General features: G+C 33.1%; 1 protein-coding gene across 12 annotated transcripts in view; it reads right to left on the bottom strand.

Moving 5' to 3' along the window:
- Positions 1 to 26,758, bottom strand: part of NBEA (neurobeachin) — a 575,782-nt gene that overhangs the window by 81,297 nt on the left and 467,727 nt on the right. For all 12 annotated transcript variants that reach the window (XM_037527157.1, XM_054701654.1, XM_054701655.1 and 9 more), the window contains one exon: positions 20,919 to 21,031. In XM_037527157.1, coding sequence (XP_037383054.1) covers positions 20,919 to 21,031 — 113 coding nt within the window. The remainder of the gene's footprint in view (positions 1 to 20,918; positions 21,032 to 26,758) is intronic.

The following is a 26,758-nucleotide window of genomic DNA, read 5'->3' as shown; positions in this document are numbered from 1 at the left end:
GGTGTAGTTTCATATTCAAAGTCACTGATTCAATCTTCCATTTTATCTATTCTACTTCCATAGCTTTCTCCAGAATTTTTTATCCCTTCCATTGACCTTTTCACAACCTGCATCTCTGCTGTTTTCTTACTTAAAACTTTAATTTCAGTCTTCAGTACACTGATTTTATTTCTCAGGACATTCATTTTTCTGAGTTTTCTGGCATACCTTTGATGAGGTTTTCTGTGTTTTTATCTATTTTCTTTCAGTTTCATTATTATGGTAATTTTTAATTAATTAATTAATTATTTTTTCTTGGCTTATTATTTTAATATTACTTTTTTAAATTTTATTTTTATATTCCCCATAAAATTGCAACCCCCTTATTTGGACCCCAATTCCTCCTTTCCCCGCCCCCCACCCACATAAAGTGTCTCTGGTTCATAGTTGTTTGTTGATTTTGATATTTTCTTTCTTATAGTTATTCTTTTTCCTGGTCCCTTATTTAAGTTTTCTAGATTCCTGCTATGAGTGAGACCATCCGGTATTTTTCTTTTTCTTTCTGGCTTATTTCACTGAGCATGATCCCTTCCAGCGCCACCCATGTTGCTACAAATTGCATGTGTTTATCTTTTTTATATGCCTCCATTAGTAACGCCTTAAAATACATTTCTAATTTTATCTAATGCATTCAGAAATGAATTTTATAAAGCAAAATGTAAATGTACTTATTATCTTTCTATTATTGTGCTTCTAATAATGAAGATGCAATACATTATTTGTTGAAATTCTTTTTTCAAGATGTCTGTTAGCGAAATGAGAATTTCGTGACAGATAACCTTTTTATGGTATAGATATATCTGTCTATGCATCTATGTATCCATCCATCCATTTATCCATACATCTATCCATCCATCCATCGTCTAAGTACACATATATAATATATATATATATATATATATATATATAAGCTGAGATGGTTTGTTATCCTTTTAAACTTTGAGCAAAGAATACAATATCAACCTCATTTGAACTTAGGAAATAAATAAAGATAAAAATTCTGGTGAAACAATTAAACTATACTTTAATTGTTTAAACAATTAAACTATACAATTAAACTATACTATTACTTTATAAATTTGTCATTTTTATCAATTTTTTCTCAGAATTACCATGGCAATAACAGGTCTCCTTTTCTCTCAGACAGCAGGCATTTAGTCAAATACACCCTTTTGAGGTATTTCCATATTCACGATTTAACTGAAAGTTTAGATCTTGCTATTAGATATAATATTATTTTGTGCTCGTGAGTTTACATGTGACAAGTTGACACTTTAACAAATAACAAAAAATGATGTAGATAATGGAAAATTTAAAAATAAAATTTCTACATCTAGATTACTCTATTATTATATATAAAATTCAATTTCTAAAACTGCTATAAAGGCAACATAGCTTAGTGGAAAATTATGGGTAACATTACCATGTCTACATGAAACACTATAGCATTTATTGAGGAAATAATGTTGAGGATATTCTCTATGACTCAATTTTCCCTTTTTCAATATGAAAGAGAAAATACTCTCAGACATCAGTATCATAAAAGACTTTGTTTTCCTTAAAAAATCTGTGACTTTAATATATAGAATAAAAATCCTGACAGATACTATTGGAGATATATATTACTAAAAGTTTTGAGAAACATTATTGTAAAAAGAATTATTTAATTTTTTCATGCCTGTGTCTCCTATTTATTTTTTACTAGAACCTCACCCATCCTTTTGGTTTCATAATAACCATTAACATGCAATAGACCTAATGTTTTTTTTAGAAATTCTGGCTAGAATCCTTATGGTATATATTTATTTGGTTTTATTTTCTGTTTTTCTTTCCCTTTCTGTTCTCTTAAGGCTTGATCTATCAATATTTTTTCTATTTTATAAAACCTCAAAAATTTTATCAAATCCTTTTCATGGCACAGATCTATAAATTGACCAAAAAAGAACAATAAATAATTTAAATGAAATATTTATTGGGTAAATAACATATATATATATATATATATATATATATATATGAGACATCAAAAGGACCTTAGTGAATATGAAAATCTGAGTGTAGAACTGGATTCCTTTGAACAAATAAATTAAAAAATGTAGAATGATTAGAGGTCTGTTCAAAGCCATTTAACAGAATACAGTTGTTAAGGAAAATAAAAGACTTTTAAGGAGAAATCAGAGGTCCAATCAAACTAATATTAGAGAATTCTTTTATATAAAAATGAAAATATTCATGATGTTCATAGTATTATGAGTCTACTTCATGGCATTAGAATTCTACTATATATTTTGATATTTAACAGTTGACTATTGCTGTTGCAATTGCTAATGGTATCATATGTTTGTGTGAAGTATTATTTTTACATCTATTTTCTAGAATTATTTTTCTAAGTCTCTGAGGTAGACAAGGCATTTATTATGAAACTAACATCATGATGTGGAAACAGGTACCCACGTCTCTACTCTTCCCACAATAGGACATTACTTTTTAAAATTCTTATCTTTATGTCATTATTTTCTTCTATAATTGCCTACTTACTTACTCAGCCATCACAGAGATCCTTAGAAATGGAACAAGATTTATAGGCCTAATATCTAATTCCTCACATTACAGATGAGGACAATGAAGAAAATTTAAATAAGGACCATACTGCTATTTGGTGGCTATACATTTTAAAGAAATAGCCAATACTTTGTGCTAGATACAGTTTGAAGCTGTGTATAACTGATTGATTTGTTTGGCTTTTGAGCAGTACTGCTTTTAGTTATTTCAACATTTTAACACATCTAAGTTTCTATATCTATCTTATTATTATTCATTATAATAAGCAAAGGCTTAGAAATCCTTAGAAGAGACTTCAAGAATTCTTACCTTTATTGTTTTATTCAGCTATGAGCTATATACTACTAATTCTTGAAATTCTCAGTTATTACGATATAGAAATCATAGCTACAGATACAGACACTTCTGTGCTCAAGTAAATTCCCTGCCTTTATTCTTATCTGACCAGGGAATTTCAACTCTTTCATCCAGAAGCAGCTCAAATTTCACCTGTGAAGCCTTACATGACACCATCTGGTAACAGTTAGGTATGTTTATAATTTCTTTTACTCAGTACTAGCTTCTTTTTTTTTTTTTTTTTAAAGATTTATTTATTTATTTATACAAGCACTGAGGTACAGTCAAAAACACGGGAGGGTGAGAGAATTCACCAGAGCCAAAGCGGAGAGCAGAACAGGCAGAGTGATGAAGCACACTGCTGAGGGGAGCAGGAGCAGCGGGCGGCAGGAGAGGTCTGAGCGCCATGTGGGACCCTTGCCCGGCAGCTGGGGATCGAACCGGCACTGCATAGGCTGCCGGCAGCTTCGCAACCCAGCACTCAACCACTGCACCACTGGGGAGGCCCAGTACTAGCTTTTCAAGGGAGTGTTCATGTTTATGCATCTCTATAGTCTTATGATCTATTATAGTGCCTGACTCATTATAGGCACATAATAAATAATGAATAAATTAAAACTGATTTTTAATTTATTAGTTTCATAATGAACGCCTTGTCTACCTCAGAGACTTAGAAAAATAAATCTAGAAGATAGATATGAAAATATCTCACACAAATATAATTCATTTCAATGAATAAACTATAATATTTTAAATTTTCATATGGAAATTTCAGACAGAGTTTTTAGGAAAATTGAAAGATAAATAACAAAGTAAATACTTATGGCACAATGAATTCTTGCCAATCTTTAAGACTAATGAACAATCTAAATAAAAGAGAAAATGAGATATCTGAACAGGCAACTTATGGTAAAAGGAATGCAAATTTCCAATATATGTAGGAAAAAAATGTCACCAGCTATTCCAAAGTAATGACTATCTATCCTTTTTCTGTTCAGTATCCAATATTTCTTCCTTCTCTATGAACCATTTTTTTTTCCCACTCTTGTTTTATCTGATTTGGGTGAGTTGTCTCCACCCTGGGCAGGCATGTGATTCAAACCTATCAATCAGCACATTCTATCCATATGGCATTAAGATTGGTACCCAAATGAATACATGATTCCAGTTATTCAAAATTTGCTGAAACTATCTGGGAAAGAATCATTTTATCTCTCTAATAGGGTTACCAAGGCATCACTGCTATACCATTGGAAGGCTGTCTGAGAATGAAGCCAATGCAGAAAAGTAACTATGACAGTGGTGAGATATTGGATCCAATTTTCCTGAACTGACCCATTGGATTTCTCAGTCACATGGGACAATAATAACTTTATATTTTAAACTAGAGCCAGTTTATTTCCAAATACTTATAACTGAAAGTCAAAAGTACACTGGCAATCCTTAAGTATCTGAATCTTAAAAATAGTACCTCAGGGTAAAGGTGGAACTGGAAAATTTCAGTACAGGGTAAGGCTCAGTACAGGAAAAGCAAAGAGAACAACTCCCTGCTAGTGGCCTTGTCTCAACAACAATCTATATCTCGTGTTCAAACATAACTTAAAGGTTGAGGCTGGCATGAGACTACACAATAGACACTTAGGCCAAGGAGTTGGCTTAGGGGAGGAGATCACTGTGCATCCCCAACACATAGCTGTGGTACCCACAGGACATTAGAAGCTTGAATCCTTGAAACTCATTGGAGGCAACCCTTCAATGTCTTACTGCCTCAGTGTCATTCTACTTATTACCCTTTGCCAGTACCAGCTCTCTGATGACCTGAACAGGTGCAAACACAGCAGTCTCAAAGCTTATCTCTATTATAACCTATAAAACCGAAAATGAATAGACAAGAACATAGAACTACAGAAGCAAAAGAACCGCAAGAGAAGTGACAATCCAGCAGAACTGTGGGATACGTCTGAGGAAGGTAACAGTTATAACGATGCTTGAGAATTGAAACAACAACAATGGATTATGTAAAAAGGAAGTGAATAAAGACTGAAAAAAATATGAGGCTGTTATAATTAGAACTAATGGATCTAAAAAATATTATGACCAATTAAAAAATACAATAGAGGACCTCAACAGCAGACAAAAGCAAGCAGTGTAGAGAATCAGCGAGCTTGACAGCAAAATGTCAGAGAATACACAAATTGCACAACAAAGAAAGGAAAAGAACTAAAGAAAATAGTGTAGGAGTCCTCGGGGATAACCAAAATAGGGATAATATCCATAGTATGAGTGTTCCAGAGGATTAAAGAAAGAAAAAGGCTTGGAAAATTACTTGAAGAAATAATTGCTGTGTACCATCTTAACCTGAGAAATAAACTAGATGTCTTGATACAAAAAGTCCCTGGAATTCCAAACAAGCTAATACCAGACAAAAACTCCAAGACATATTATAATAAAACTGTTGAAAGTCAATGACAAGGACAGAGTATGAAAATTATCATGAGAAAAAAGGATATCCTATAAGGGAAAACCAATTGGATTGTCCACAGACTTTCAGTACAGATCTTACAGGCAAGAAGGGAATGGCAGGAGAGAGTTGAAGTACCCCAATTTTTTTTTCCAGGCTAGCCTTCTTTACCATGCAAGATTAAGGTTCAAGACAGAAAGAAAGGTGTGGAGCCTCACTAAAAAACTAAAAGAATTTAACAACACCAAGGTGCACACCAAAGATGTGCTAAAGTTTTTTTTTTTTTTGCTAAGAGGTTTTATAAAGCAACACATTAACAAATACAAAGGTAATGATGATCTAAATTATATAATATGGAGAGGAGAGTAACAATGTGACCCATAAGAACCAGTTTGAGAAAAGGGCCAGACACATAATCAGTCACATGCTAACCTCAGCAGAATCTTCAAACAAAAAAATCAATAGACATAACAAATAAGACAATGGAAATAAAGCATAAATAAATAAAATATATGAAACAAATTTAAAGACGAAGTGAAAAAACACACAAAAATAACAAAATGGCAATGATCATTTATATCTCAATAATCCTATTAAATGTAAATAGCCTGAATTCACCATTCAAAAAGTACAGAATGACAATGAATTTCAAAACAAAGTCCAACTGCTGTTTATAAGAAACTCATCTTGTGAAAAACACTTATACTTAAATTGGGTACAAAAGACTTCTAATGGAAAAAGGTAATAAGAAAAAGAGATGGAGATTCCATTATGAATAAGGACTAATGAAACAATAAGAATAAACACTCATAAATATATGTGCACCACATAATGGAACACAAAGATATATAAAATAATTATTGACAGAATAAAGAGAGATATTAACAACAACAATAATACTAGGGGATTTTAACATTCCACTTACAACTATGGACAGATCAACTAGACAGAGGATGAATTAAAAACAATTATCTTAAATGAGGAGCTAGAACAAATATCTACAGAACACTACACTCAAAAATGCTGCATACAAATCTTTTTTAAGTGCATATGGAACACTTTAAAGAATAGATCACATGTTGGAATACAAGTCAACTATCAATAAAACTACGAAGACTGAAATCATACATTATTCTTTTCTGACCATAATGCACAAAGCTAGAAATCAACTAAAATAAACAGGAAAAACTAAAAGTATATGTTGATTAAACAACATGCTACTTAACAGCAATTGGATAAAAGAGGAAATTAAAATAGAAATTGAAAAATAACTTTAGACTAGTGAAAATGAGGATACAAGATACCAGAATCTATCAGATGCAGCAAAAGCAGTCTTCAAGGGGAAGATAATTGCAATTCAGACCCACATTAAATAACAAGATAAATTCCAAATAACCAATTTAGTACAACTGAAGCAACTGGGACAAAAGGGACATATACAACCCAAAGTTGACAGAAGTAAGAAAATTTTTTTGAAAAGACCAGAAAATAAATGAAATAGAACTAACAATAACTTCCAGAAGACAAAAGAAATGAAGAGTTTCAGTCATTGGAGAAGATAAATAAGTTATATAAACTTCTGGGTAGACTAACAAAGAAGAAGAAAATAATAATCAGAATCAGAAATGAAAGAACAGGGCCTCCCTGGTGGCGCAGTGGTTGAGCGCTGGGTTGCGAGGCTGCCCGCAGCCTCTGCTGAGCCGGTTCGATCCCCGGCTGCTCCCTGGCCACCAGAGGAGGGTCCCACATGGCGTGCAGACAAACCTCTCCTGCCTCCCGCTGCTCCCCTCAGCAGTGTGCTTTGGTCCTTCTGCCTGTTCTGCTCCCCGCTCTGGCTCTGGTGGGTTCTCTCACCCTCCCGCTTCTGACTATACCCAGTGCTTATATAAATAAATAAATAAATCTTAAAAAAAAAAAAAAAAAGAAATGAAAGAACAAATTATCGCAAATGGTAAAATATAAAGGATCATAAGTGATTACTCTGAATACTATATGCCAATAAATCTGATAACTGAATAAATGAACAAATTTTTATATCAATAGTTCATCAAAACTATTCCTGGAAGAAAAAGGAGAGTTAAATAAACTGATCACTAGCATGGCAATTGAAACAGCAATAAAGAACCACCCCAAAATCAAAATCCCTGGGTCAGACAGCTTTACAAACAAATTTTACGAAAACATTAAAGAGGAATTAAACCCATTATTATCACTATACTTTTTAAAATGCAAGAGAAAACACTCCCTACTACACTTTACTATGCCAACATAACCTTACTACACAAACCAGATAAATATAGCACGAGAAAAGAAAACTATAGAGCAATAATCACTGAGGAACATCGATGCAAAAATCTTCAACAACATACTAGCAAACTGAATTCAACAAGAATATAGACCATGATCAAGTGGTACTTACCCCAGAGCTGCAATGGTGGTTTAATAGTGTAAATAAATTAATATATTAACAAAAGATAAAAATCATATGATGATATCAATAGATGTAGACAAAATGTGTGATGAGATTCAGCAAATGTTTATGATGAAACCTTCAAACAAGATGGGGATAGAAGGAAACTACTCCAATATAATCAAGGTCATATATTATAAACCAACAGTCAATATAATACTTAATGATGAAAAACTGAAAACTTTTGCTTTAAGATCAGGAACAAGACAAGGATGTCCATTGTAACCAATTCTGTTTAATTTAGATTTAGAGGTTTTGGCTAGAGCAATCAGACATTGACAGAAAAAAAAAAAGGAATCCAGGTTGGAAAAGAAGTGAAGTGATCACTACTTGCAGATTGTATGATAACTATAGAAAACACTAAAGACTTTACAAAAAAGCTATTAGAAACAATAAATTAATACAGTAAAGTATCAGGTACCAAAATCAACATACACAACTTTGTAGCATTTTATATACAAACTATAAAGGACAAAAAAAGAAATTTAAAAAATTGTTTCATTCCTAATTGCTTCACAAAGAATAAGATACTTCAGAATTAACCTAACCAAGGAGGTGATGGACCTATATAATGAGAACTATCAAATCTTTTTAAAGGAGTTAGATAGTGACATAAGGAGATGACAACTCACGCTTATGGATGGAGAGAAATCAATATAATCAAAATGACTATCCTACCTAGAGTGACATAGGAATTTAAAGCAATCCCTATCAATTCACTAACAATAATCTTCAAAGAAACTGAAGGAAAAATACTGAAATCTATATGGAACAATACAGGACTCAAATAGCAAAACAACTCAGAAAAAAAGGAGAGAAATAGAGGCATTATGATACCTGATATTTTATTGTATAAAGTAATAGTAATTAAAATATAATGACACTGGCATAGATAGAAATAGACACATGGATCAATGGGGCAGAACTGGAAACTCAGAAATAAGTCCATGTAAATATCAACAGTGAATTTATGATAAAGCAGCTATGACCAGACAATGGGGAAAGCAGTTTCTTTAATAGAATTTGCTGGGAAAACTCAAAGGCCACATATAAAAGAATGCAACTGAATCATTCTCTAACCCCATGTATAAAGAGATATTCCAAATGGATTAAAGATATAGAAATAAGACCTGCAACAACAAAATAATGGAAGAAAACATTGGTGATATGTTACATGACATCAATGATAAAGATGGTTTCGGAGACATGATTCCTCTGCAAAGAAAATAAAAGCAAAATAAATTATAATAAAAGGTAGGTGGATCAATACTATTCAACTATAAGGAAGATGAAATGTTGCTATTTATAGCAAAATGGAAGGCATTCAAGGGAATTATGATGTTGGAGGGAATGCCACTATCACACCTAACAAAACTTGGTAGTAATGATGATGGTAGTAAAGCAAATCAGAATGAAGAATTTCTTCTTACGAAGGTTACACGTTGACCTAATATTTAAGGCATACACCAGATACAATGAGATACAAGGATATTTCTCTCAGCATTGCTTGAAATGGCAAGAAAAAAAAAATCCACCAAGTTCCAAAACTGGAAGTAGTCTAAAATCCAATTAAAGGACTTGTGAAATAAATGATATACCCACACTATTGTATGTAGCTAATCAAAAAGACTGATGTGAAAAAATTCCATGATAAATTCTTTTAATAAATATTGAATGCCTACTATGTTAGAAACTACTCTAGAACCTTGAACAAGATAAATGAAGTAGCTGTTTTCATGAAGCTTGCATTCAAATGTGTTTATGAGTACATGTGCGTACATGTGTGTGCCTGTTCAGTTAAAAATCTAAGTAAACAACAAATAAACAAGAATATATCAGAGTCAGTGCTCTAATGACAATTAGAATAGAAGTGACTGTGTACTAGGGAAGGACTCTCTCAAGAAGAAACTTTTGAGCTGAGATATGAATGAATAACCGGAAGGAGTCTGTCATATGAAATCCAGGGGTGAGAGAATTCAAGACAGAGGAAGAGCTAGCACAAAGTTTCACAGGTGAAAAGGGGGTGCTGACAGGTATGTTCAAGGAACAGAAGTAAGATAGTGTGACTGAGCACAGTAGATGAAAAGAAGACTTTATGAGATGAGGTGAGAAAATAGGTAGAGGCATATCATATAACTCTGTAGACCAGGGTGATGAAATATATTTTATGGTAAATGCAGTGGAAAATCATTGAGGTGTTTTAAGCAAGAGAGAAACAAAATCTGAATTAGGTGTCAGAAAGGTAATTCCAATGGCCTTGTGGAGAATACATTATAGGTAATATTAAATTATCATTAGTATTATTACTAAAATTGAAAAAGTCAGCTGTGAAAATAGCATCCTACAACATTGTCAATGTTTCTCTAAAAAGTCTATAGTATATATGTATTATATTTTTGCTTAAAAGAGAAAAAAAATTTGATGAGCATACTTGACATTATAACAATAGTTGCCTCTGAGAAGTGAGAATAATGGAGAATTTTAGATTTCCTTAATCCTTTTTCACTACTTGATCAAGAAGTTGGCTTATCCCACATACATAATTTCAGATGGCCTTTTCAATTATGTGACCCAGAAATATCATTCAATGTGAACATTTTAACTTTAATAAGTCTTAATTAGAGCAACTTTATGTTTCAGCTAGCAAATCACAAAGACCATATGTTTTCAAATATTAATTCCTGTTAATTTTACTAGTCAAAACAAGTTACACGACAGCATCAGGGGAAAAGAGAGAAATTCAGAAGGTGAGGTATTCTAGAGGATTAGCATGACCCATTTCATAAGTCAGTATGACAAATGGATGGTGGTGGTGGTTAGAAGACGGTCTAGCCTAAAACACACTTAAGATACAAAAGAATCAAATGTACTGTGCAGCCCTTGACTGAATCCTGGCTGACCAAACCAATTTTTAGAGACATAATTGAGATAACTGGGAAAACTTCATTATGGATGAATAATCAGGGCATTAGATCATATTAGGAATTACTCTAAGTTTGTTAGGAGTGATAATAGTATTCTGGTTATGGAAGAAAATATGTTCTCATATTGAAGTACTTAGGGATACTGCATGATATTTTTAATTTACTTTAAAATCCTTCAAAATACAGAAAAGATTTAAATGTTCACCTAGGTTTTGCTTAGCGCATATTAATTACGGTCAGTACTTTTATGTTGAATTTTTTTGTAATAAAAAGTCAAAATGAAAATAAAGTATAAAAACAGTAAAATCTTTCAAATTCAATTAAGTCTTTTCTATGGTTCTTGTTTTGGGTTGTTCTCATGGATTAGGAACAATTGTTTAATTTTAAACAACTAAAAAACTTTATCTTTAAACTGAGGGAATGTTGCTTTACCACTCTGAGAATGTTTAGGGAAAGAAGCTTCAAGTTTGACTGGTTCAGCCACTATGGAAAGCTGTGTAGAGGTTTTTCAGGACACTAAAAATTGATCTACCATATGATCCAGTGATTCCACTAGAAATCTACCCAAAGGAAACAAAACCAAAATTTGAAAGGAAACCTTCATTCCTATGTTTATTGCAGCACTATATACAATAGCCAAGGTATGGAAACAACCCGAATACCCCAAAACAGACAAGTGGATCAAAAAGTTGTGGTATATTTATAAAATAGAATATTACCCAGTGATTAGAAAAGACAAACTCATGCTATTTGCAGCAACGTGGATGGAGCTAGAAGGGATTATGCTAGCCAAAATTAGTCAGGAGGAAAAGGATAAATACCAGATAGTCTCACTTATATGTGGAATATAGAGAAACCAAACAAAAGGTCAAGAAAATGTCAAAACTTGCAAGCGGACCATAGAACTGAGGCATACAGCAAAGGGGGGGGGCAAAACTGTGGGGGATGAACACAAGGGAATATGGTGATGTTTCATGGTGATACAGTGGTGGGAGAATAATGGGGACTACAATAATGTAAGAAAACTAATTTAATTAATTAAATTTTAAAAATTAAATAAATAGAAAGTTTCAAGTTTGAGAAATTTTGTTTCTGAAATGCGTAAAAATTCTGTTCTCTTAAATGGGCAAATCTCCCCCTCCAATAGCTGTTGTAATTTTACACATGCTATTAATTTGCTTAATAAGACATCCCATCAGCAGATGAATTTCAGCTGATCACTGCACAATCCCCACATACATTCTTAAATGAAGCCTGAAGTAATGAGGCATTAATAAAAGGAGGTGTTAAGATTCATATTTTTGGCTACAATTAAGTATATTTCTTCTTATACTTTTTAAACAGAGTAGAATAAACACAATTGAGCCAGAGTTGCATTTTCATTAGCATAACTTGTTAGCACATTAATAAGCATGTAAGTTCCATGTAGGACTGAAGTCTTCAGAGGTGCACAATGGCTCATTCAATGCAATTCTTTTGCATCCTCTACTCATAGCTGACATGACTATACATTGTCTTTTTTTTTTTTTTTTTTTTTAGTATATTATGCTTACCCACTGTAGAGAAAATAGGTAACAAATGAAAGAAAATGTAATTCATCACAGCATTGTAAGAATAAAATGAGAAAATCGATGCAAGATGCTTAGACCATGCCTGGCATATAAGTACATGTCAAATATTGGCTGTTACTGTTATCATTATCCCAGAACAATTACTAAGAAATTCATTTTAAATAGCTTTGTGAAAAGTAACCATTATATATAAAACAATGGATATATAAAGTTTCAAATCCTCATGTCAGGTTTTTTTTTTTTTTTTTTAAAGATTTTATTTTATTTATACAAGAGCCGGGGTACAGGCCAGATAAGCGGGAGGGTGAGAGGATTCACCAGAGACAGAGTGGGGAACAGAACAGGCAGCCTGATGAAATACACTGCTGAGGGGAGCAGCGGGTGAGACAGGAGAGGTCTGCTCGCCATGTGGGTTGCTCCGAGGCCGGCGGGGATCGAATCGGCACTGCAGAGGCTGCGGACAACTTCACAGCGCTGCGCTCAACTGCCTGTGCCACCAGGGAGGACCCTCAAATCCTCATGTCAGTTTTAAAAGTATTAAGTAGTAAGATAATAACGGAGCTATAAATTAGTTTCAAGATCACTTCTGTTAATATTCTGTTGCAGCTGGAAGGAAAGTTTAAAGGAGACGGACTTTGGTCTAGTTTTACCATAGCAGTATCAATGCTATGCTTCAGATGTGACATGAGGCTGGTGAAATGAAAGTGCACAAAGCAAGCTCTCTCCTCTTTTCAAGAAGTGGTCTTTTTAAGAGCATACACTAGAAAGTTGCTCCTGCCGTTCCAGTGCTTTAACAGCTGACATTTTTCCAAGTAAGACATGTTTTAGTACCCGGCCCCTTTCTTCCTAAAAGGGTAGGACAGTTGCCTAAATAGAAAGGAAAAAGTAAAGAGGCTAAGGGGACAGTTAGCAAAAACAGAAAGTACAGGATAGGTTTAGGATTTCCATATAAACCTTTGAAATTTCCTGCCATCCTATTACCTGTCACCAACAAACAACAGTGGAGATAAAAACAAACTAAAAAACTGCTCACTATTTTGGTTTGTAAAATTTATTTTTTAATCTTTGTTCCTTTCAGTTGAAAGAAAAAAGCATAAAATACTACTAGGTAAACTAAAAATAATTGTGAACTCTTAAGATATTACCAATTTTTGTCTTTTTTTAAATCTCTAATGCCTGGCACAGAGTAGATGGGCAATAAAATGCTTGTGCAATGAAAGAATTATGAATGAATAAAATTAACTTAAATAAATCCAACTTTGAAATTGTTTCCATTTTGCATTTTTGCCCTCAGCTTAAATTATTCAATGAGTTTAAAATGGTACCAAAAACTGCTGTTTCCTTGTCTTAAAGTAGTACTTGCTCGCCAAGAATGCAGAATAAGCAAGGCTAATAGAAATAAATTTCAAATTGGGTTAAATGTTAAGGTAGCATCCAACATATAGTTAGAAAAATACTTCAAATGTGGCAGTATATAATTAAATTTGACATTCACATTTTTATCTTTAGGTTTTATATCATCATAGCCTAGCTATTAATATACAAAGCAGTTTTACCCGTACTTCATGCTCTCATGTTAAAACTTAAAAAGTTAGGTCAACTATTTACTAAACTAAATAAAATTAATTTCAGTTTAGAAGTTGCTAACTTGAGATAAAAAACAAAGACAATTGCTGTATACACTTGTGCTGTATTGCATGTCAAGTATTCCTCACCTTAACAACATAACTCTACATGGTATAGAGACATTTGGAGGTATCAAGGGTGGATGGTTGAATGCTATTCACACTTCAGTGCATCCATTTGCATTATCACATTTCGAAGCCTCAAGGCATTATCACTTCCTTTTTAAATGGCATAATAATTTGGGGAATTGGCTATGCTTATCATCATCTGTCAGTCAAACAACTCCTGTGTTAACAAAATACATTTTTTTGACTCAATGAATGGGCGTGTATGTAATGTTTTACACTTATGTCAATATTAGCAAGACTTGACTTTGTGATGAAACAATTTTCATTTATCAGAGGGCATGACTGGGAAATAGAAAAATCCCATTTATACTTTAGTAAGCAAAGGCTGTGCTTTATATCAAAGTCATGTAATCACTGTGATTTAAGAGTAAAAATCATATATGTTTATGTAAAAATTAATGAACTAATAATTAATTTTCATAAGAAAATACATATAAACTGGGAAAAAAACATATCACACTGCTGGTTGAGTATTGAAAACATAAGCCAATGATAGATTCACTATCGTATCAATTGATCAACCAATCAACATAACCTCTAATCTGTACATACAATAAATAAATCTTTAGCTGGTGGTGTCTTACCAAATGAAGGGGTCCAATAAAGTTTACTGATAAGGAAATATGTTCTTCCACTGTTTAGTTAAATGGGATAAGGAAAGAGTGAGTCTATTATCAATATAATAAAACATAATATTTCAGTATAAAGACTTGTATACAAGTTTCAAGAAACATTTAGTTTAGGTTCATTTTTTTTTGATAATTAAGGTTTTGATATTTAAAGACAAAAAAGCAAGTATTTGTGGCAAGAAAATACTTGATATTTTATTAAAAGTATTGTTTTATATTTAATTAAAATAAAATTAATCAAATAATCTCTAGGTTTTTTTTTCAATCATTTCAAGGGTTCAAGAAAATGAACCCTCAACTAGAAATTTTGGGAATTTGCTTTGTAACAACCAGTCCTTTTTTTTTTTTTAAAGATTTATTTATTTATTTATACAAGCACTGGGTACAGTCAGAAGCGCAGGAGGGTGAGAGAATTCACCAGAGCCAGAGCGGGATGCAGAGCAGACAGAAGGACCGAAGTACACTGCTGAGGGGAGCAGCGGGCGGCAGGAGAGGTCTGCGCGCCATGTGGGACCCTCCTCCGGTGGCTGGGGAGCAGCCAGGGATCAGCCGGGGATCAAACCGTCACTGCAGAGGCTGCGGGCAGCTTCGCAACCCAGCGCTCAACCGCTGCGCCACCGGGGAGGCCCTGTAACAACCAGTCCTTTCAATACCATTTGTGTGTCAGGACTATACTAGGTGCCTCATCTACATCAGTGCATTTAATTTTTTCAACAACCCTATTACGTAAATACTATTTTGCTCATTTTAAAGAAGAGGGAAAAGAAATTCAGAGCACTTAGGAAAAACACCTAAGTTTGTGCAATATGTGACGAAGCTACATTTGAACAAAATCTACATTCTTCCCATGTTCCATTTTACCTCTCAATTTTTTTTCTCTCTCAAATTTTATATTGATACAAAGGAAGAAACACTGAAAAGGCTTGAGATTCTCAGGATTGACTTTTCCCAGCAATCAGTAAAAAGAACAGAAATCTTAATGATTCATCCTCTTCAGTAAATGGAAACAGTACCACAACACTAACTGTAGCACAGACTTTGGCAAAAGCAAGAAAGCCATCTCCAGCTTGTACAGGCATCCCATTCACGTCATTAAAGTCCCAGGAAACAGTATGTCTGCTGCAGAGATATTATTGTTATATTATTTTTATGTACTTTGTTTCTCATTTTTGGTTCTTATCTGTACAATCCTATAAAAATATTATTATTATTTTCCAAAATTCTTCTGTTACATATTACACCGCTTAAAAATGAAATAGAATATCATTGCTTTAACAATATTGCCTGACTGTGTTTGAGAAGTATGCAAGAAATGCATGTAAAATTTGAATTATGGACTGAGATCTGATTTAGGAAGATGTATATCCAGTTGTACTTAGATGCTTAAACCTTTATGTATTCTATGCATTTTCCTTTTCCATGAAGCCATCCACGCTTATCCAAGAGATAGTTACTTCCTTTGCATTGACAGTGGATCCAGATTTTGTGCTACTTGAAATAAACAATTTGTAGGAGACAGGTTCTTTAAGAAAGGAACATAAAACTATGAACACAAAGTTATGGAAAAGGTATAGCAAGAGTCCCTGAAACTTGAGTGGCTTCATTAGCTTTATGGCAAATTCATTTGACTCCATTTGATATCGATATAATTGTATATATGTAATAAGCAATCTATGGCCTATTGTTTTTCATTCTTCCTCTTCCTACCCAATGAATATTCCTTGAGGGTCAGGACTATAGTATAAAGACATTCTAGCACCTTGCAAAGATCCTATTGTGTAGAGGCTATATGTATAAAAACTTATAATTTATTTGCTAGTCTAGATTATAGAAATCATAAAGAAGAAACTCAGATATATTACATTATATACTTTATAATAAAAAGAAAGAATGCCGACCATAATTAAGTCCCTCTTGTTTTGGGGAGCAGGAATCCACATGTCCCTTGGTCACATTTCATCCCCCCATTTCAGATAGTTGTCTTGTGTGATTCTGAATCTATCTCTAGCTTGACTTTGAGAAATGACTCTCTTATCTCATTTCTCACTAACACATTCCATCCCTGCTAAACAGCGCCAATAATACACGAGAAGATATTTTTTGAGGATTTGGGGGGAAAAAAGTTCCCCTGTCTTCCCTGATAGCTACTTGGTGAGATGCTCTCTCTTCCTTTGGATACTATATGAAGTCTGGAACTGCTGCAGCCATTTTGCTACTAACAAGTGGGTACATGCACCTACTGGAGGCATATTCATCCAGTGTGGGGGGTGAATATGCAGCTCCCAGTGGGGAAAGTAAAGCAAAGTTGTAGAAAGAACCAGGTTGTTGGTGGCATTATCTGATTCACGGAGAACATCTTGCTGAAAACCAAGCCTTCCTTTTAAATTTTTCAGCTATAAGCAGTAATATTGACTTACTGTTCAGGCCAGTTTGAGCTGGGTTTTCAACTTTCATTCAAAAGTTCTGACTGATACAACAAAGAATTTCATAAAGCTAGTAGAATGTGGGAGCATAAAGAAGGAAAGGAAATTTTCAAAATTTTAGGGTTGCATATTTCAAAACACTCTTAGGTTTTCAAAGGATTAGGAAACAAAGTTTATCTGGAGCTCTGAATGTTGTTAGGAATTATTACTTGGATCCCAATCCAAGCTGTTTAGGAAAAACTTTTTTTGTTGTTAGAGAGCATTTAGAACATCCTTGGTTAATAGTATCATTTAAATATTTCATTTCTTTTGAACTTTTAAAGATAAACTCTCCATTAAAAAATTAATCTGAACTACTACAAACTACAAATGCTTGTAGTTTCACATGCTTCATAGAGGTCATCTCTTCACTATAATAATACTGCATTATTAATAGTTTTTCCTTTCAATTACATTATTATACTTCAAATGTCATTTCCCCATTATGTGTAAAATATGATACATTTTCATACATTAAAAGCTTGTTTAGTAATGATTTTTATACAGGACAGTCTTGGGTTTCTAGCCCATTTGTAAAATGTTCCTATTAAAAAATTCAATGAAGCATGGGAACAATGCAAGAGTAATTTATTAACACATCAAGAGGCTTTAATTTGCTCACATTTTCCTATCATGTTAGTCTGACAGAATATAAAGAACAATTTGCTAAAGCATAGTGCACAGGAGAATTGGAAGAAAAAGCTATCTATCTTTTAAGAATCAATGGGTTCAAATATTCACAATGTGATAAACTCCATGCTTGCAAAAGTATAGTTAGTATTCACATGGTCTAATTTATTTAGGTTCAGTTTGTTTACCTCTTATACTTATCTAACAATAAGTAAAATTAGGAACACACATAATTCAAAGAGGGGGAAGTTTTGCCAAAAGGAATATGGATTAAACAGATCAGTTTAAAAACTTGGAGTGTTTATACATTCTAGTTACTCTAGAAACAGTGACATCCTCATTTAATTTATCTCATTTTTTCTACATGGATAAACTAATAATCCATAATTGCTAGCAAATATTTCACCATATGCCTTCTATAATCCATATTAATTATAATGAAGGCCATATTTTCTTTGGTTGGGATAGTGTTTCAAGAACATTCACATATGATGTCTTAGTATAGCTGAGCATGTACTCTCCAATCTGGTACAATCACTGCTATACCTATTGTTATGAATGCTGGCCACACATGCTTCTGGTAACTATCTGATTTTCATCTCAGTTTGGGAATGAACTCTTTCTAAGGGGCCTATGACTGTTTCTGTTTTATTAATTCCTCCATAATCTTCCACCAGGTATAGTGCTTGACAATAATTGAATAACCAATTGTATGACACATATATGTGACTGAATGGCTCAATGGGTGAGGAGAGAAAGGAAGTGTGGCCTAGAAGCTTCCTTTTGCCACAATTTCCCCATTGATTCCAAAGAAAAATTACCTCCTTCCCTGTTTTAAAAATAATCTAAAGTACTAGTAGTTTAGGAGCTTCTCTTACTATATTCATGCTACTTGAGAAACTATGCTGTAAATTTTTATTTATATATATTTTGTCTATTATAGAATGGTTATTCAATTATTGTTAAATAAAACATATGCAGACAAGATAGTGTGCCTATTTCCAGTTTCACTTTGAGCAGTTAGTTCAGTTTTGTTTAAAACCTGACTTTACCTTAATAAATTATGTCAAAAGTGCGTATCATTCGAATATTTCAGTTTGGATGTAATAGCATATATTTATCATTATTTAAATATAATTCAAAATATATGATCCATATCAATGATTTATTATATTATCTTTATATACATCATATTAGAAAATGCTGATATGTTTGACAATAAGTTCTTCATGCTTATTAACTTATCAAATCCTTACAATAACCTCATTCCTAATGTCTTCATTATAGAGATGAAAGCTGAGTTAAAGAGAAATTAAACAACTTTAATGCCCCAAAGCCAGTGAGTGTCAGAATTAGGTTTTGAACTCAGGATTCTAGCTCCAGAGTTCTTTTTCCTAATCACCACTTGTTGCTTTCATGTAGTTCTCTCTATATAATATAGAGCCTTATTATTTAATTTTGTGGAGAATGACTTTATTATGCAGATAACGTATAACCAATTTGCTCCCAAAGGCCAGGCTTCTATTCCAAAGCTTCTATTTACCTAAGCTTGAATAATTACTTGCATATGGTAAATGGTTAAAGATTTTTGTTTGGTTCAATTGCATTGGAAAAATTACTATATTTGCAACTGTATTAGAATTCAGTTACTGGCTTTTTTTTTTTTTTAAACCAGTTCTGTGACTCTTAGTAAGATATTGGTGAAATTATTTCTTAGGTTACTTTAGTAGCTATATATCATAAATAAAATAAGTTATGAGTTAGCAACTATGATTTGATATTAAAAAGTCACATAAAATAAAGCAATTGGAGAAAGTGACAGATAAGAATATGCAAGAAAGCTAGAAATAGTCCATGCATAATAATAATGGCTAAGCATGAAATTCTTCTCTATTCCAACTACTGTGTTTCATTCCTTAGGTGCATATACCATTTGCTCTTTACAAACTGTATAAGACAGGATATTATTGTTATTCTCCTATTACCAATGGGGAAACTGAGACTAAGAGAAAATGGCTTCAGGTCACATAATTAATCAGTAGAGAATACATAAGTTCAACTTTCTTAGGTTAGTTTCATAGGCAAGCAAAAAGGCAAGAGAAGGTGTGCTGAGTTACAAACCTTCTGTAGGATTAATTTTAAATTGGCTACATTGCATATTTCCCTGACTTGCATTACTTAAGTTGTGCATGTCCCTGAGTCCTCAACCTTCCCCCAACTAAACCAAATGGGTGCTCATTTGCCTTTCAACTTGCTGTGGCATACTAAGACAATCAAGTATGATGGAAAAGAGAAAAATTCAGAGTGAGTGGGCTCATGTTCAATAAGGCTAAAGTGTATAAACTTTAGGGCTTTGGTCTGACATCAGTTTAAGCCACAAGAAAGCTTTTTGGGCTTAGTTCCTAGTTCTTCACTGTATTTCATATAGCTTAATATCTCACTTAAGCTTCCTTTGGACCAATGAGTGAACTAAGCAAAAAATAGCTTTTTATTCTTATCCCCATACTCATTCTATATTCTTTTGTTATCATTTTTTTGGGGGGGGGATAAATCTCTTGTTTGTCTTAATAGTCTCTTGATAAATGGTTGTACCTTACTGTCTTATCAGTATTTAAACTCTCCTACAAAGTGTGGATATATTGGTATAAATATATGTCATATATGTAATATATATATTATGTCACATATATAATAGTCAAGATAATATGCATTATCAACTAAGAAATATCCCAGAAATGACTTGCTATCATATTTTTTACTAATATCAAATTTCTTACCCTGATCTTTCACACTTAGAATATCTGAGCAACCTCTCCAATTCATTCTTCCTCAAATACCCATTCTATTTTGCCAATGTTAGTATTTATTTCCTTGTAGCTTAATTCATAAAGTTAAGAAATGATGAAATTTAGATGCTTACTACAAAGGGAGAACATAACCAGGTTTACTCTGTTATAAATACTGATTGGATACACACACACACACACACACACACATACATGCACACATGCAGACATCGGTAGAAATGTTTTTAGAATACAATCTTATGGAAAAAATTGACTTTTATATATTTAAATTACCTTTGATAGATCTCTGAAGTTTCCTGGAAGAGTCAAGTCCAATTCTTCTGATTCATAGTTTGTTAATACCCATGGAAACACAGGATATTGGTTGAGATCATTATATGTCCGTCCTAGTAAGAAAAAAAGAGAAATGAAAATCTGTATACACTAATTGCTTATAAAATTGTTATTGAAAAGAGAAAAGTAATTCCTTTACTGAGTTTTTTTAATCAAAAGCACTCAATGGGTTTCAAGTGAAATAACCCAATACTAATTAAGTAACGAGTAACTAGAATTATTCTTTAGTATGTAAGCTTTGGGCAGGGACAGCTGGCTCTTAATCACCACCCTTAGGTTCAGCCACATTTCATAGCCTTCCTGTACAAGCAGCTGTGGCCATGGAATTTAGTTCTACTATAGAAGGTGAGCAGAGATGACATGTGCCACTTCAGGCTTGCCCCACTGTAACTTGCCACTTGAGTGCCTCCATGTTCAATTTCCATTCTGCTGACTCAGCCGAAGATATTATTGCTACCTTGAAAGCAGAGCCTTGCCAGCCAGGGTCTCTGAAAGTGATTATGAAGGAGGTCATCATGCTGACCTACACACTTGGAGGTTATATGACAGTACTATACTATGATGAATGTGTATCTAGAAATTACATGGCCAATATACAGAATACTATACTGAGCTTTTATCAAGAATCAATGCAGAGTATTTGCAAGTTAACATATATATCTGAAGTCTGTATGAAAAAGCACAGAGGCAGATGGCACAACTTTATTATTTTTAACTCCTTTAAGTGCATGAATTTTCCTTTTGCATTATGTTATTGCACTTTAGTGGAGAGCTACTGAACCTTCGGGTATAGTTTATTTTTTGATAGAATGACTTAACTAGTTCTGGTAGGATTCTGAAGCATAGTGAGAATGTGGCAAGTTTAAGGAGTGCACAGCACTGGTTTACTCTCATAAAATGATACTGAAATTCATAGGAACAGATGAAATAAAGCAGAATTACCATTAGGAAAACAGCGTCTAAAGAAAAATTTTGTTGGGCAAGATTTTTTAGTAAAATTGTACTATGACCTGACCATGGGTAACTTTCTGAATTCCTTTTTTTTTTAAAGATTTATTTATTTATTTATAAGAGAACCGGGGTACAATCAGATGCATGGGAGGGTGAGAGGATTCACCAGAGACAGAGTGGGGAGCAGAACAGGCAGACTGACGAAATACACCACTGAGGGGAGCAGCGGGCACAACAGGAGAGGTCTGCAGCGCCATGTGGGACCCTTGCCCTGCTGGCTGGGATTGAACCAGCGCTGCAGAGGCTGTGGAGAGCTTCACAGTGCGTTGCTCAACCCCCTGCACCACCAGGTGCGGCCCAACTTTCTGAATTCTATTCAAATTCACACATATTATTTCACCAGTATTTAGTGGTTTGGATTTTATCTAGTATGCCTTGGTGCACACACCAGATAGTACTGACAGTAACAGATAGACACACATTATCTTGTTTGTCATCAAACAAAGCACAATCTGACGAATAACTAAATTTGCTAATTATTATAACCATCAAATCAAATGAATTCATTGAGTAAACATTTCCCATGTGACTGTTTTTTTCTGTGTATTATAGAAACCTCTGCTTTTTACAAGAAAACTACACGTTATTTTAAATGTGTAAATTGAGATGAGTGTATATTATATACGAAGGCAACTGATAGGAAGGACAATGTTGCTTCTACTCTACATTTTCTGGACTGAAGTGAACATGAGGTTAGGACTGTCACCTTTGTTCTCCCATCGCAGCACTCACACAGACGTGTGTGTTAGAGCTAATATGTGTTACTTGTTTGCCTCTCCAAGTGTCTGCAAATTCATGTAGGATCCCTCTATATCTACATAGATATAAATATATAAATAGATACATTTTTATATAGATATAGAAATACATACAATCTCTGTGATTTTGCACATACTGTTTACCCAAAAGTGTTTTTTGAAGGAATGAACAGGCATGAGATGAAAATGTGATAAAATGAGCCAAATACTAAAAGATGAACAGTCAAATAAAGAAGAATAATTGCAGGAGAGTCCCTTGGGAGGGTGAAGAATATGAGAACTCATAGGTGTATCTATGAGAGAGAATGGCACTGCGAATGTGCAGCTTAAATATCTGCTGCTAGACGGACAGCTCAGCCAATGAAAGTACCTGTTTTGTGATTATAAGTTTACTGCAAGGAATAACATTGATGAGAAAAATCAAGACCTTGGAAGCTTTCTTAAAATCTTTTGTATATCAGAATGTTGTGCTAAAGCAGTATCAATCTAAATACAAAGTATAAGATTCTAAAATTTAAAATTAATAGTAGCTCATGTATATGTTAACGTAGGTCATCGGATTGCTCTCAGTATCTTTTCTCTACATGTATATATGGAAAGTCTGGATAGGTGAGGCAGAGCTATTTCAGGATTCTCACTGTGCTCAAGGCATACATAGAGCCTTGCCATTTTCTGCCAGATCTTCAAGTATATATTTTGTAGGTTAATGTTAATATTATTTATGTAACACACATTTGGACAACTTGCTTAAATCAATCAATAGCCTAAAGTTAGAGAGCATAATTGCTTTTAAAATTCCTGACCAAGTTTTGTAACTTAAATACTATGGAAAAACTGTCAAAAATAAATAAAAAGCCAATTTTTCATTTACTCAGTGTTTAATATATTATGTATTTACAAACAGCAAAAGAATGGAGATCATATTCAAAGATGCCTTTTAATAGAAATCATTTTCTAATAAAGAGAAAGATACCATGGTATCTTGGGGAAAAATACTGAGAAAAGAAGACATTTTTAAAACATGCACACTGGAATAGTTATATAGCTCATGGCAGTTTATCTTCCTGCATTTTCTGTAATTTAGTTTTAACAATTTTTGGAAGTCTTGAAAATAAATGTTAAGGAAAATTAAGTAATTTCAAAATCACCAAAACTTAAGAGAACCATATAATTCTAACGATAAAAAATTATAAATAAAACTTACTGAAATAATTATATTAAAACCTTTTAAAAATTTTTCCACATGAAATTCTTACAACATGGACAGTAAATATGTTATTATTATTTGAATTAAAAACACACAATATATTTAAGAATCACATGGGTGAGAAAGAATGATTAAGTGGTGCTTTGGGATTTTGCATTCTTAAATTTTAGCCAGAATTGGCATTATTATTTTAATTATTTTACTGAGCACCTTAGCAAAATAAAAAAATACTGTTTATTAAATTAACCCCAAAAGTGAAGTATTTCCAAAATAAATCCTGTTACATTCTGGCAAATTTAGTACTTATTTACTATTTTTTTTCCTTTAGTATAATTAAAATTTAGCAAATAATCTTGTGCTGTAGTTGGCAGGGTTTTTTATTTCTCAGCACTGGTAAGTGCAGATTTTTTTTTTTTTTTAACTCACAGTGCTTGTAAGAATTTATCTTAGAAGATGAATATTAAATATTGCAAGCCTATGACACTAATCTACTCAAACAATAAAAGTGAAGCATAGTAAATGAGATCTCAGAAATACTGGGTATGCTTCTTCATTTAAAAAAAAACTTTTTAATTAAACCATCCAATTTAATGTTTTTATATGGCACTTTAGTTTTGAAGGTAAAGTGAGCTAGAGACAGCTGACAAAGAAATTATAACTGCAATTCCTTGGTGAAAATGTTAATGACAGCAAAATATTGTTTAATTAGATGATTGCAGCATCTGGATTAACACTCTTTAAGAGCGATGTTCCTGTGCTTGTCTGCTTCTTCACACTTTACAGACATTTTGTCATCTCTAGGTCATTAGGAAAGAATTTTTAATGATTTTTCTAGAAGCAAGCAGTTCAAGTTACATCTAATTAGATGACAATAATAAGCCCAACACATGCAGTAGCTAAATATATACATAATTAACCAGGGAGGGCTTGTACATCACAGAGTAAAAAAGTGGAAAATGCTAAACAGGAGGAAAAGGGTGGAGTTGAGGAAGTTGTGCTGAATTCATTAGCTGATCATGAAAAACAACTCAAAAACCTTTTTTAAAAAAATTCTCAAACCTTATGGGATCATTTACATGAAACTATGTTAGCAATCACTCTATTATTTTTTTAAATACAAGGATGCCAGATTTTAACATCTTGTTCATTGTATTATCTAATAGGGTATAAAATGAGGCATAGGTTGCATTTTTCAGAAGACAATGAACAGAAATTGAGCCAACTTCTGGAATTTAGAGGTCAAAATCACATTTTCAGTTGCACTATAAGCATGATTAAAATTCCTTAACATTACCTTCCAACACTTAATGTTCCTTGAATTAAAAACAAAACAAAACTGTGTTTCAAAAATAGTTAAATAAATTATACCACAGTCTTAGGTTAGACTTTCATGCAGTTTTAAAAATCACAACTTCAGAGAATAAAGAATGAAATGGAAAAAGTAGAATGTAAACCTGTATGTGTGGTAGGTTCTGAATGATATTCTACACACAGAAAAAGAAAATACAGAAATATCACCAAAATGTTAACTGTGATATTTATGAATAAGTTTATGAGAGATTTGATTTTTTTAATTATACTCTCCCATAGCCCCAGTGTTCTCTATTGGGCATTCATTAAATATAAATAGAAAAAAATACAAAGCCATAAAATATTTTATGGACTTTAGGTATATTTTAAAAGCTACATTTCCTGAATATTTGACAATTTTTTACTATGTAAAATATCTCTACAAAACTTATATATACTAAAACTATAAAACTTATATATACTAAAATGTGTTCATTTACATGCAATTATGTGTATATATACCATATGACAGTCTAAAAAATGTACATAATATATTATTAATACTAGGACACTGCTACTAGGACACTGCTTTCTATAGAGAGTTTTATTTTTAAAAGCATCTAGACAGGAGAAAAGCAAACCTGACCACCTATGAGGGAATTCAAGAAATGGAGAGCAAAAATGGTTCATAAAATGTACTTTATATTTCATGTTAAAATAATATTTTAGAAGAAAAATAAATCTGGGAGGTATGACAGTAACCAAAGTAGTTTTATAGAAAATGTAAATTTATTAAGTTACATATTCCTGTATTTTAAAAAAGTGAAGCCAGAAGATATTGTGTCATCTTCTCAGATTCCAGTTCTCTAACTCTTATATTCGAATTCTGTAAATCTTATCTTTAATCTGAGAAATTTAAAGTATTCCTCACCCAGTAGTTTCAGTGAATTCACACAACAGAGCACAAAACCATGCAAACACTTACAAAGAATAAATTTTAAATCAATTAAATGTGATAGGGATTCACTGAGAAAACGTTTTTTCCTTTAGTAACCTCTTTATCTCATTGGAAAGATGAGCTGTAGACATAAGATATTAAGGACACACTACCATTGTGCCAAAATGAAAGATCTAGGTGGTGCTATAGGAGAATAGTACAATTATCTTTATTAACACCTTTTAAAGAGTACTAGTATAGCAGAGCAGTTCTCAAAGTGTGGGCCCTGGACCAGAGTTATCAGCATTATCTGGATTTGTTAGAAAAACAAATTCTTGAGCCCCAGGACAAACCTACTGAATCTGAACCTCCAGGGTGCACCCACTGATCAGTGTGTTAGCAAGCTCTTGAGGTGATTCTGAGAACCACTAGAAACCTGGATGCTGGGTTGGTGGCTGTTGATAATGTCAGCATGGCTCAGCTAAGTTCCTCTCCATGAGTCACCATCACCAGAAGAGAGCCCCCTCTCTCACCCCAAGACCTATCTCCTTCCCAGATATCTGCATTCCATGGTAAT

The sequence above is a fragment of the Talpa occidentalis genome, unplaced genomic scaffold, assembly GCF_014898055.3.
Source record: "Talpa occidentalis isolate TD23 unplaced genomic scaffold, MPIMG_talOcc4v2.1 talOcc4.5, whole genome shotgun sequence".
In the NCBI taxonomy this organism is placed as follows: domain Eukaryota; kingdom Metazoa; phylum Chordata; class Mammalia; order Eulipotyphla; family Talpidae; genus Talpa; species Talpa occidentalis.
Note: the sequence above shows the minus strand (reverse complement) of the source record. Positions and strands in the feature narration are given on the sequence as shown.